The sequence below is a fragment of the Scyliorhinus canicula genome, chromosome 4 (assembly GCF_902713615.1).
Source record: "Scyliorhinus canicula chromosome 4, sScyCan1.1, whole genome shotgun sequence".
NCBI lineage: Eukaryota > Metazoa > Chordata > Chondrichthyes > Carcharhiniformes > Scyliorhinidae > Scyliorhinus > Scyliorhinus canicula.
In genome coordinates, this window is record NC_052149.1 from 83,524,823 (window position 1) to 83,537,362 (window position 12,540).

Sequence of the window (12,540 nt, forward strand, 5' to 3'; positions counted from 1 at the left end):
AGCCTGGCACCCTGGCAGTGCCCCTGCCAGCTGGTAATGTCTCCTTGGCACCTTGACAATGTCAGGCTAGCACCAAGGTGGTACTGCCAGGGTGCCAGGCTGGCACTGCCAGGGTGTCCAGGTGGCACCATAGAACCGGGGCACCACCCTGCCCAAAGGGCATGGAGCTGGGAGTATCTGATCCGTCAGGCGGGGACAAGTGCTGAACAGCACTTGCCCAAGGTCTCCGAGGGGATAAATCCCAAATCCTGAGATACCTTGGGAATCTGCATTTTAAAGTGATCCCCCCCACAATAGGCAGGATTTACTTCACAACATTTCGTGAGATCTCATTGAAATGTTGTTTTTAATAGCATCGATTTTTGTTGAACATTTTGAATTGTCTTGCTAAATGTTTCCAACTATTGATTTTGCACCACATAATTCAGTCTATTTACTCAATCAATAGTAACCAGGTCTCCCCTCAAATCCTCAAACCCTCAAATCCAGATAATTAACTTTGTTTATGATTTTTGTTTAGGACTGGAGTATGTCACTTTCAAACTTAATATGGATTCTAACTGTACTATGATCACTTTTTCCAGTTGATCATTTACTATGAGATTACTAATTAACAGTGCTTCATTGCACAGCACTAGATCTAAAATAGTATTATCCCTTGTTGGGCAATATACTGCTGCGTAGAATGATCACAAAAGCATTCCACAAACTCATTGTCCAGATCACCTTTGATAAAATGATTGCGCCAATCGATATGATTTGTTGTAAGCTCCAATTATTTCTTGATTTACGCTTTGTCCAATAGTATAACTACTTTTAGGAGGCCTACAAATTACTCCCAGTACAATTTTTCTGACACCTGTTATATCTAATGTCTGCCCAGGCCGATACTACTTCCTGATCTTCTGCACCAAGATCTTTACACACTACTTATGCTATCCTTTATGACCAGAGCTGTTTCTCCTGGTATCTTATTTTGTCTGTATTTGCAAAATGTTATGTACCGAGCAATATGTTTTCTCAAACTTAGTTAACTTGTAACCATGACACTGAGTTGTAACAGTTCAGGAGCCCTTTCAAAATGGTGTGTGCCAAACTCCGGGGATTCTCACCCCCATTGCAGTTTTTGGCTATATGTTTGTCTTCCCACATACAACTCTCCTGCCCTTTCTGGCGCCATTGTGAGGGGGTGAGCATTTATTGTAGAGTCGGGAACTCTGGGTACATTGACTCTCAGGAGACGTGATCCATGAAGGAACCCCATTCCCAAGTACGGAAAGAAAATAAACGTCACCTGATCCTGAAATTCCTTCATTTGAAATACAAAAATAATGTTTCAATAATTAGATGCTGTATTATAAGGTAGTTGTGTTTTCACTATAACGACTGATAATAGGACTCTGGTCTGCAAAGGTAAGTTGACCATTAGATTCACCAGCATTGCATATGTCTCTTTCCTGTTGCTTTCAAAAGGTCCACAACTACTTATCTCAGCAGGAGGGTCTATACAAAGTTTAACTGACAGCTTTAAGAGGTTATTAAAGAATTAGAAGTGTTTGAAGTAATGAGTGAAATAAATGTTTGTTTTTAACAACAGATTGAGCATTTGAGGGGATTTAAATTTTTGGACTAGCTTTTTTGAAGGAGGGTTTCTTCACTGTGATGCATTTGAATGAGATTAGAGTTTATTTTTAAAATTTCATTCCATAAGCATCCTGAGGTCTGTCCACATTGGATACTGGGTGATTGGCTATGGAGGTTGCATGGAGGGAGAATTGTGGAGTCATGGGATGGTATGGAGATCTGAGGGGGCATAGAACTGGCATTATAGATTTGGAACTGAGATGAGAAGTAACTACTTCTCGCAGAGAGTGGTGAATTTGTGGAACTCGCTGCCCCATAGTGCGGTGGAATCGTAGTCATTGGTTTCAAGAAAGAGATAGATACATTTTTGATAAAATATGGGTTAAAGGGACATGGGCAACAAGTGGGAAGGTGGATTTGAGACCAGGAAGAAATCAGCCATGATCTGATTATATGGCAGAGCAGGTTCAAAGGGATGAATTGCCTACTACTGCTCCTAACTCCTATGTTCCTATGGAGATTTAAGGGGCCATGAATGAGGCTGGAGTTTGGATTAGTGGGTGAGGGTCTGAAGGCCTGACGTTCATCATTAAAACTCGACTGATGTTCCAGTAAGCCGAGGTGAGAAATCTAGCCTGGCCATGTGCCAGCCTCCATCGCAACCTCTGGCCCACCTGCTGAGGTGGTGGGCTTAACACCACCTCACTCCACCTCCCCAATGTGAAAATACGATGTACCGGAACCCTTTATATGAGACAGGTCACGTTGGGGAATTTCCTGACTTGACATTCCTATCTCGCCAGTGAAAATCCGGCCCCATTTGTCCTTGATGACAATTAGATCTATACCATTCATCTCTATTCATATTAAGAGTTCATTGATGCTATTGCAAATGTTTCAGATATTCTGATAAAGAGCCTTTAAGAGCAAAATTATATGATGCACTATTGCCATTAAACGCTCTCCCACTCTGCACGTCTGAAAATCCTGAACTCTGTCACCACATGGACAATAGCACTTGAACAAGCTGGCTGAGCACCACCTTCATAAGGGCATCTGGCATTGGGAAATAAATAGCAGCCCTGCTCATGATGAGATCAACCCACCAACAATGTTTTTTAGAATGGTCCCATGCTTTTTACAGCCAGCAATGTATTTTTGAAGTCAAGTCATCAGAGGGAATTTGTGGAGCTAATTAGTGCACTGCAAATTCCAGAAAGAATAATGAGTAAAAAGACTAAATTATTTGATTTGGGGATAAATATTGACCACACAACATTTTGCCTATACATCAGGTAACACTGAGTGCTGGCAGTGGATATGCAAGCAAGAAACACTCAATGGTTGCGCCTCCACCTTTGAAACAGTTGCTCAATAGTTCAAGCCCATTCAAGAGTCTTGTAGAGTGCTGCAATGTCAAAAGTGCCATCTTTCAGATGAGACATTAAACCAAGGGTCAAATGAGCACAAAGGATTTCACAGCACTGTTCAAAGTTAGGCTGGGGAGTTCTTGTATTGTCACACCCAATATAAAAACTAACCTGGTTATTTGTCATTTTGAGCAAATTACCTTGCACTTCTCTCTGCAGGACAGCAGTGGTTCACTTCAAAAGGTATGTAATTGACGAGCAAATGTTTTTCCGACATCTTAAGGATGCAAAATATAAAGGATATAAATGCAAAATCTTTCTTTCTTAAATATCAGATGCCTCATGGGTTCCAGCAGTGGAGATTATACTTTGGTGGATAAGACCATAGGTGTTTCAGCTAGGTCTTGCACGAATTGTCATGAATGAAATACAAGCATAAAGATAATGTAAAAGAGACTAATTTGTTCTTAGATGCTAATTAAATTGTCAATGTCAAAAGGCCTTATGAAGGGTCCTGGAATAGGGAGTAAATGGTGGACCTAGAACAACAAAATGCATTACCTTCAAGGAAAAGGACACTTACAAAGAATTACGAACATCCAACTGTGTCACATCAAAGCCATGAGCCATAGTAACTGCATTACAGATTAGGTTTGTCTTCACTTCAATAATATAGGTTCCCCCTAGTTGTTCTGGGGCTAATTCTACATGTGAATGGAATCAAAATGGGGTGAACCATTGTTCTGTACTATATACTTTAATTAATTCGTTTGACTGGTCCAATTATATATTACTATCTGCCTACTTATATTTTACTGTCTTCTTATACTTGAATAAGGAGAAATATTCTACCTGTTACAAGACTTATACAATGTGGAACATTTTAAAGTTCCTTGTTGACTTTAAAGGGGCTATTAAATCTGTGGTGTTACTCATAAGGTAGATACATTGACTCAGAAACTGGATCATGCCCTAATCTTTCCTGGTGTAGTTAAGGCATGCTCCACTCCACATTCCTTAAGTGCATCTCAAAATGTTCTAGAGAAATAAACAGTTTTAGCAGGCAGATCTCGTATGGAAAGAAACTACACTGACAAGTACATTTTAAGTATTGAAGAAGTTGGCTTTATAAATAATGCTCTTAATTATGAAGAACTATTTTTAATGTGGAGCAGCAAATTTGAATTCTCATTATATTTATATGAATCAAATTTGAATGGATTTCTATGGAATAGCTGACACAAAAAATTGGCTCCCTCTCAAAAAAGTGTCTGCTACTTTAACTCTCTTCTGTAAATACATGATTTCATTCTGAAAACCTCATTAAATCAAAGGACGCTGGCTGAGCTGTGAGCTCCCCACTGATAACTCAATATTTGCTGAATGAAGCTGTTATATAGAAAGGAAAGGGTTTTTTTGTCTGTCAAAAATACACCGCAGCTTGCATTGGGCAAGTGCTAATCTGATTTCATGGTTTTTGTCATTAACAAACTTGATCATTAGAATGTTCCAAAAATATAATTAGAAACTTAAATTTTAAAATAAAATCTAACTTTCTGGTCTCTTTTTGGTGAGAAAGCTTGATGCAGTAATGCATTAGTGTGGAAAATCTAGATGAGTTTGTTCTCAACTGATAATTACTTCATGAAATCTCCTCCCATAGTTTGCTGGGAGCTTTGATTTCGAACTGTAGAGAGGATAAAACCTAAAGAATGTAAAGGGCAGCACGGTGGCCTAGTGGTTAGCACAACCGCCTCACGGCGCTGAGGTCCCGGGTTCAATCCCGGCTCTGGGTCACTGTCCGTGTGGAGTTTGCACATTCTCCCCGTGTCTGCGTGGGTTTCGCCCCCACAACCCAAAAATGTGCAGAGTAGGTGGATTGGCCATGCTAAATTGCCCCTTAATAGAAAAAAAAATAATTGTGTAAGAATGTACAGAAACTAATTTTATGTGAAGTTTCAATTGTTCCAGCTTTGAAAATAATGCTCGATACAGGAATTTAAAAAGTGACTAAATATGGAACTCCAAAAATAATAAGAAAGTCATGTTATTTTTGTACTTTGAAGATGTATATCCCCTTATTTTGAATGGTGGGAGTGTATGCTCCTGAAGAAAAAGTAGATTGAAAATAAAAATGAATGCATTTTCAATGATTAGTTGAAATTCTGGCTCAATTGCGTTATTATAGAAATGGATTCACATTGGGAGAATCTATTTTAAATATAGTCAAAGGAATTTTTAATGAGCAATGTTGACATTAAAAAGATGGTAATCGTGGAAGGGAAGGAGGAATAAAAGGGAATTGGGTATCCTGGTACACAAGTCACCAATAACCATAACCAGGCTACTGAAAGTAATCAAAATATTAATGGAATTTTGACCTTTATCTTCGGGGTTTGGACTATAAATGAAAGCCTTGGAGTAGTCACAGTACCGAGTCACCAAAATTATACCAGAACTTAAAGGGTTAAATTACGAGGGCATGTTACAAACATGGCTTGAATTCCCTTGAATTTAGAAGTTAGTGGGGTGATTGAATCAAAAGTCTTTAAAATGATTGTCTTTAAAAGTCTTTAAAAGGGATTGGATAGAATAGATGGGAATACAGAACAAGAGAAGAAAATATTATATTTGGAGCAAAACCATTTAGAAATAAACTGAATGTGCATTTTCCACCAAAAAAAAGGCAATGAAAATCTAAAACTCATTCCTCCAAAAGGATTTGGATGCTGGGTCAATTGAAAACTTCACAATTAAAATCATGGAATATGGAGCTGGGATGGATAAATGGAATGTAGGTACAGATCACCCTTGCTTTAAATCAATGGCAGAACAGGGTTGAGGGGTTGAATAGTTCACTTCTTTTTCAATGTTTGTATGTCCAAATATGATAGCAGAAAGTAAAGAAAGTCTATTCAGGCATACATTAGTTTAATATATTACCAACATATAATTATCAAAGGAAAGTTTTAAATGAATAAAGGTACAAGGGAAACTAGCCAGAACACTTTTCATGTAACATTAAGTACTTTTCTATTCTTGCCCGTGATGACTCGAGTGAATGCACTCACAAATATTTATAAATAATGTAAATAATTTTGCATCATTTTCTTTAACAGGTAACACTGTGCGATATAACACAATGTCAATCAGTAGTTTTAAAACATAAACAGACAAGTCAGGAAACAAATTGACAGGTCTATTGAGCCAGTCCCGAACAGTTGTGCCATGACAACAAAGCATTGAGATTTCAATGTTTTCTCCCACTGTCCCATCATATATCTCCTGAGAGAAGCAGTTGAATAGCACTCACCAAATATATTCACAATAGTTGTTCTGTTAGTTGTTCCAGCCACATTACTGGCCACACATGTGTACTTTCCACCATCGCGTAGGCGAATCCTTTCAATATGAAGACTTCCATCCCTTCGTATAGTCATATACCCATCTGATGTCACCTAGCGAAGAGATGGTGAACTTTTCAGCAATAATATTTAACCAGCTCATGCACTCGTTGGTCATTTTAATGCTAAGACATCAGATTTTTAATTCAGTGGTGGAAAATCGGTACAGGCGTTTAAATGTGACCAGGAAATGACAGCACAGAAGCTAAAACGAAGAAAGGTTACAATTTTGTTTGTAACTTTTTCATTGGAAGAGTTGTCATTGATGTCCTTTTCTCTTCTTGCATTAAGGTATGAGTTTGACAAACTTCATTCCCATAAAAAATTCTCTTTCCCCAGCAGCAGAGTGGTTAGCACTGTTGCTTCACAGCGCCAGCATCCCAGGTTTGAGTTCCGCTTGGGTCACTGTCTGTGCACAATCTGCACGTTCTCCACGTGCCTGCGTGGGTTTCCTCCGGGCTTTCCGGTTTCCTCCCACAATTTCCCAAAGACGTGCTGTTAGGTGAATTGGGCACTCTGAATTCTCCGTCCAAGTACCCAAACAGGCGCCGGAATGTGGCGACTAGGAGATTGTCACAGTAACTTCATTGCAGTATTAATGTAAGACTATGTGTGACAATAATAAAGATTATTAATAAAGATCATCTGTCACTGGTTCCATTTTCTGCCCATTCTGAAATTTCAAGCTTCCTCTTTTGGGACCACTAATGTCTCAGGGATATTAATCACTGACCTGCTTTCACCTTTAAATTCTGACCAGCTATTCTGAATTTCCAACTTTTTCTGCTTTCAATTTCCAACCTTTCCCTTTTTGTCTTTTTCTTTGGAAATTTAGATTCGGTCCCCAATCATATTTATACACACCCTCTCTAATTAAGCAACTTTTGAGGGGAAATGGGTAGCAATCATTATTCAAAGTCTTTAAAGGATCTTACACAAATGATATTATAGCTGATTCCACCTGCAGCCACTAAAGAAGCAATTTTCTTCTTCCATTAAAAGTATATTTTTAACAGAATGCCAATGTTATAAAATCAAACCTTTTTTCCTACTTCATTCACTTTGCATCACGCAATCTGAGATCAGACTTTGCACAATCTGGCACATTGTAAGAACACCATTTACTCTATCCCAGAAATATACTTCTGTTTCTATTTTCAATCACGATCAAGATAAGGCCACATCCCTAATTTGAAAGGACAAGGCAGTAACCTACCACACTACCTACATTACCATTGTCTAATGCCCCATATTTGTCTGTTTCTGGAACACTGGTTAAGGAAATTGAAGTAGAGGCCCACTTGGCCAGGTTTCCATCTGCACTGCACTTAATGTGTATTCCTAGACTCATCCCTGGGGTGTGCAGTAATATCCTGCCTTAAACAGGTGGAGGCATATGAATTTTCCTGGGTTTCCCATGGGCAGACATCTAAGAGGAGGATTGCCAGTAAAGAAAGGTATGTTGAAAGGTTGCTGATTAGGTCAATAGCCCATTCAAATTATCTGAACCCAAAAGTTCAGCTAGGTTAAAGAATGTTCAAGTCTGGTGTGTTTCAAAGGTGCATTGTGGGTGAGGAGGGGGGAGGGCAGAAAAGGAAGGAAAATCAATCAACAGTGTTTGCTGCAATCTCCAAATGTTATGTTGGATCTTGCTGCTCCGCAGTGAAATGTTTGGGGTGAGATGCTCCAGGAGCTAAGTTTGGCTCTTAGTTATTTGTACAGTAACATTTACCTTTTAATTATTCCCATTAGTTCCATAGCAGAGTGCTCAGTCTGGGAGGTAGAACATCTGGCAAGAATAGTCCCCCTTGAGTGCATATCGCCTGTTCACTGAACTCTGACTAGAATGTATAGCTATGGTAGTGACTTTACGGGCTAGATCCTCAAAACTTTGAGGGAGGGGTCTTTCAAAATATTTGGGGCTATACATTTTATAGTGTGCATTATTTCACTTCAGTGTATTTCAATTAACTTAAAAATGGAGCTAAATTAGTACACAGCAAGTTGTAGTGGTTTTCCTGACTAAAGATTGCTTGTAGCCTGAAGAAACCATTGTAATAGGAACGTACTAAACAAGTTGCATTTAACCCCCAAAATATTATGATATGCAAAGTATAATATTATTTGAACACGAATAATACCACATATAATTTCAATAAAATACTAATAATCATATTTGGTATCACACGTTACCAGTGCCTGGTCTAGTGCCAACACTGGATATCTAGATTTGTACAAGTGTGGAAACAATAAGTCTTATTTCCTTTCCTGCCTTTGTCTCTCTTCCATTTTATGCCTGCTAACTGGGCTGTGGATAGCAGTGTTGAGGGAATGAATATATTTGCTTCCTTCACTCATATTCAGGTTTGAAATCTATAGTATATCAGAGTCCCACCAGAGGACAGGGTTCCCAAATACATTACATTGTAGCAAAGATGTCTGAAATTAAAGAACACACAGGCTTATAAATGTACTAAGTACGACTATGTGTTGCCGAAAGGTACGTGTGCCATTTTCATATGTTCAAACCGACACTGCCTTCAATGTGGCCTAGTAAAGATTACTGGCCACTTGATTCAGCAAAACCCACCGCAGAATTATGAGATTTTATAGAAAAATGATTGAGCCCCTTACACTTATGTGGGTTCTATGGAAAAGGTATCAACTTAGTCTCACTCCCTGGGGCAGCACGGTAGCATAGTGGTTAGCACAATTGCTTCACAGCTCCAGGGTCCCAGGTTCGATTCCCGGCTTGGGTCACTGTCTGCGCAGAGTCTGCACGTTCTCCCCGTGTGTGCGTGGGTTTCCTCCCACAGTCTAAAGATGTGCAGGTTAGGTGGATTGGCCATGTTAAATTGCCCATAGTGTCCAAAATTGCCCTTAGTGTTGGGTGGGGTTACTGGGTTATGGGGATAGAGTGGAGGTGTGGGTAGGGTGCTCTTTCCAAGACCCGGTGCAGACGCGATGGGCCAAATGGCCTCCTTCTGCACTGTAAATTCTATGAAATTCGCCATACCTTGTTAATCGTCTATTTTCCAAATATTTATCCACTTCCCTTTCCAAAGAGATTTTTAATCCTGCTTCCACAAATATTTATTTTCAAGACATTTCATATCCAAAAAATTATACATGAAAATCAATTATCTAACTTCTCCCTTCCTTCACACTTACATTGATGATCTTACATTACTTGCTATATATCAAATCCCTGACCAACGAAAACAGTTTTACCTCCATTACCATATCAATATCCATCACCTCTAACACATTTCTCCTTGGCTTTCTCAGCTGTAATGAAAATAATCCCACTTTCCCGTCATAAACAAGGGGTGCGATTCTCCGCTCCCCAGGATGGGTGGGAGAATCGCGGGAGGGCCGCTCTGGTACCCCCGTGATTCTCCCACTCCCCCGAAAATGGCCTGTTGCGTTTTGCGACACGCCGCTCGGAGAATCGCGGGTCGCCGTTTTTCACGGTGACCCGCGATTTTCCGGCCCGGATGGGCCGAGCGGCCTACCGTTCCCGACCTGTTCACGCCGGCGGCAACCACACCTGGTCGCTGCCAGCGTGAACATAGCGCGAAAGGTGAGTTTGGGGTCTGTGGGGGGCGGAGAGGTGATCGAGCACCACGGCCGTGCTCGGGAGGGGACTGGCCTGCGATCGGTGCCCACTGATCGTCGGGTCGGCGTCTGTAAACGATGCACTCTTTCCCCTCCGCCACCCCTCAAGATCAAGCCGCCACGTCTTGCGGGGCAGCGGAGGGGAAGACGGCAACCGCTCATGCGCGGGTTGGAGCCGGCCAACCTGCGCATGCGCGGCTGACGTCACTAAGGCGTCATTATCGGCGTGCCACCTTGACACCAGCGTCAAGGCCCGGCAGCCGAGTTTCATGAAACGCCGCTCCTAGCCCCCCGGGGTGGGGGGGGAATAGGGGGCAAGAAGCTGCCTCCGACGCCGTCGTGAAACACTCCGGGTTTCACGACGGCGTCGGCCGTTGCGGAGAATTCCGCCCAATGTTCTTGCCCCTAATATCGCCCAGAGAACATTATTGTGTACTTTCTCCAAGAATTATTTTTTCCCCCCCTTAAGGAGGCTTCTTAAAACTGGACACACAATTTTAACAGCAACCTAAAAAAGATTTGTCCAAACATGGTATGCCTTCTTTGCTTTTGTACCTTATTCTCATTTATAAAATATGCTTACATAGCCTATCCAACTTTTTCCCCCGACCTTAAAAAGTTGAGCAACTGAACCCAACTCGCTCTGCTCGGACATTAAAATAATTATAAGTTAAAATAATTCCCAAAGCCATGCTTCGCATTGATAGGATCTTGACATGGTTCAATTCCAATCTGTCTTATATAAATGTACAATCCCAAGAGTTCTGTGGCAGAAGGTTAAAGCTTTACACAAGACCAGTGGGCCCATGGTCATGGTGCTACATGATGACTCTGTGCCTCTGCATGACTCGCTTTGATTCAGAGTGTCGGATATTCCAACCTCAGAATCGTCAAGAATGCCATCATGCCAGTGTTTCAGCTGAGCCAACAGGAAAACCTCCATGTCCTGCCTGAAGCAGAAACAATCCCTTTGTCTCCGAATTCCCTAGTCTGGAGTCCACTAATTGGGAGTTCAATGGCCTGGTATTGCAGCCAGTGGATCAACCTTCACTGTATTTTTCAATACTTTTCTACTAATGAATTACATTCAAGCCCCAAGCACAACTAAAAGACAGTAAGGTAATAACCATTTTCCCATTAAACAACTGTGTTTTTCCCCTTCACTCACCTTGAAATTATTTTTTATCCAACGTCGCTGAGGGAGTGGATTTCCAGCCAACAATACACATGGTAAAGTAAGTGGTTGTCCCTCAATGATGTTGACAACTGCTGGTCTGATTCCAATCAGTGGCATAACTGTGGGGAGAAAAAAACCCAACTGACTGAACTATGTAATGATAACCGGTATATTCACATCAGTAAAGCAAAAGACTTTGTAAAGCTCAAACAATTGTTTAATAACCAGTTATAATAAAGAACCCAATTACAAGATATTGGTTTCCTAATGTGCTTTCATGGAGGTCTTGTGGTGCTGTGAGTAGGTTTCCTGCCTCTCAGCCAAAGGTTTTGGGTTTGAGGACTTGGGCACAGAAGGTGCATTCATAGTGTGCTTGAACAGGTTGATTTTCAACCTGCAAATCCTTCCTCTACGCCAATGGTAGGCAGTGAGAGCAGAAGAGACCTCTGATCAGTTCTGCTTGACGCAGAGCGGCACCCTTCAAATTCTAGCTTCTGGTTTCAGGCTGGCGACCTGTTCCAGGACGAAACAAGCTCAAGAGTGAGTGCGAAAGAGAGCGCATGAGAACGTGCTTTAAATTGGTTCACTTCCAGAGTCTTTAGAAAACTTTGCCCTGTGAGAGATTAAATACAACTCAAGTACCCTCCATTGACATTTTGTTTAATAGACTATACAAAAAACTGCTTTTTACTCCTGAGCTCATTGGATTTTCCCTACCTCCCTCTTCTGTTTGATGCTGTAGAATTACAGATTATTGCAGCACAGAAAAGAATATTCAACCCATTGGGTTCACGCCGGTGTTTTCCACGCTTTGATCCACCGAGCGTAATCCCGCTCTCCTGCACACTCTCATTTACCCTTCAACATTCCACCTTTTTCAAGGAATTTCATTCAATTTTAAAATAATTCAGGGATTCTGCTTCAACAATAGTTTGTGGCACAGAATTCCACATTCTAACTACATTCTGTTCAAGATCATATTTACAAATTGATCCTTTAATTCCTTTTCCAACACCGTAATCTGGTCTCTTTTCAGGAAATACAATGAGAGATTACGGAAGAAGGAAAGGTTATGAATGCAGGGTATCTATAATAACCAATCAGATTTATAGTGGCAAGTCAAAGGATGCGCACAAAGCTTTGCCTGCAGTACAGGAAGCACTTTTAATTCTGTTTAGTAGATACAGATGTCAGTCTCTTTTATATTTCCTCGTGCCATACCAGGCAATGATTCACAATACTACTTGATGTATATTATTAAACATTACCAAACTACTGATGACAACTTTGCATACAACATTTAGATGCTACAATATTTCATGCCATTATGGCAATGCTTTCCATAGGAGGTATGCTAGCTCCAGGAGAATGTAGAAGAACATACATT

The 12,540-nt window shown here is 40.7% G+C and overlaps 1 protein-coding gene across 2 annotated transcripts in view; it reads right to left on the reverse strand.

Moving 5' to 3' along the window:
• The window catches only part of hmcn1 (hemicentin 1), a 677,622-nt gene that overhangs the window by 395,131 nt on the left and 269,951 nt on the right, over nucleotides 1–12,540 (reverse strand). For both annotated transcript variants that reach the window (XM_038794621.1, XM_038794624.1), the window contains exons 18-19: nucleotides 11,145–11,272; nucleotides 6,268–6,412 (exon numbers count right to left, since the gene is read on the reverse strand). In XM_038794621.1, coding sequence (XP_038650549.1) covers nucleotides 6,268–6,412; nucleotides 11,145–11,272 — 273 coding nt within the window. The remainder of the gene's footprint in view (nucleotides 1–6,267; nucleotides 6,413–11,144; nucleotides 11,273–12,540) is intronic.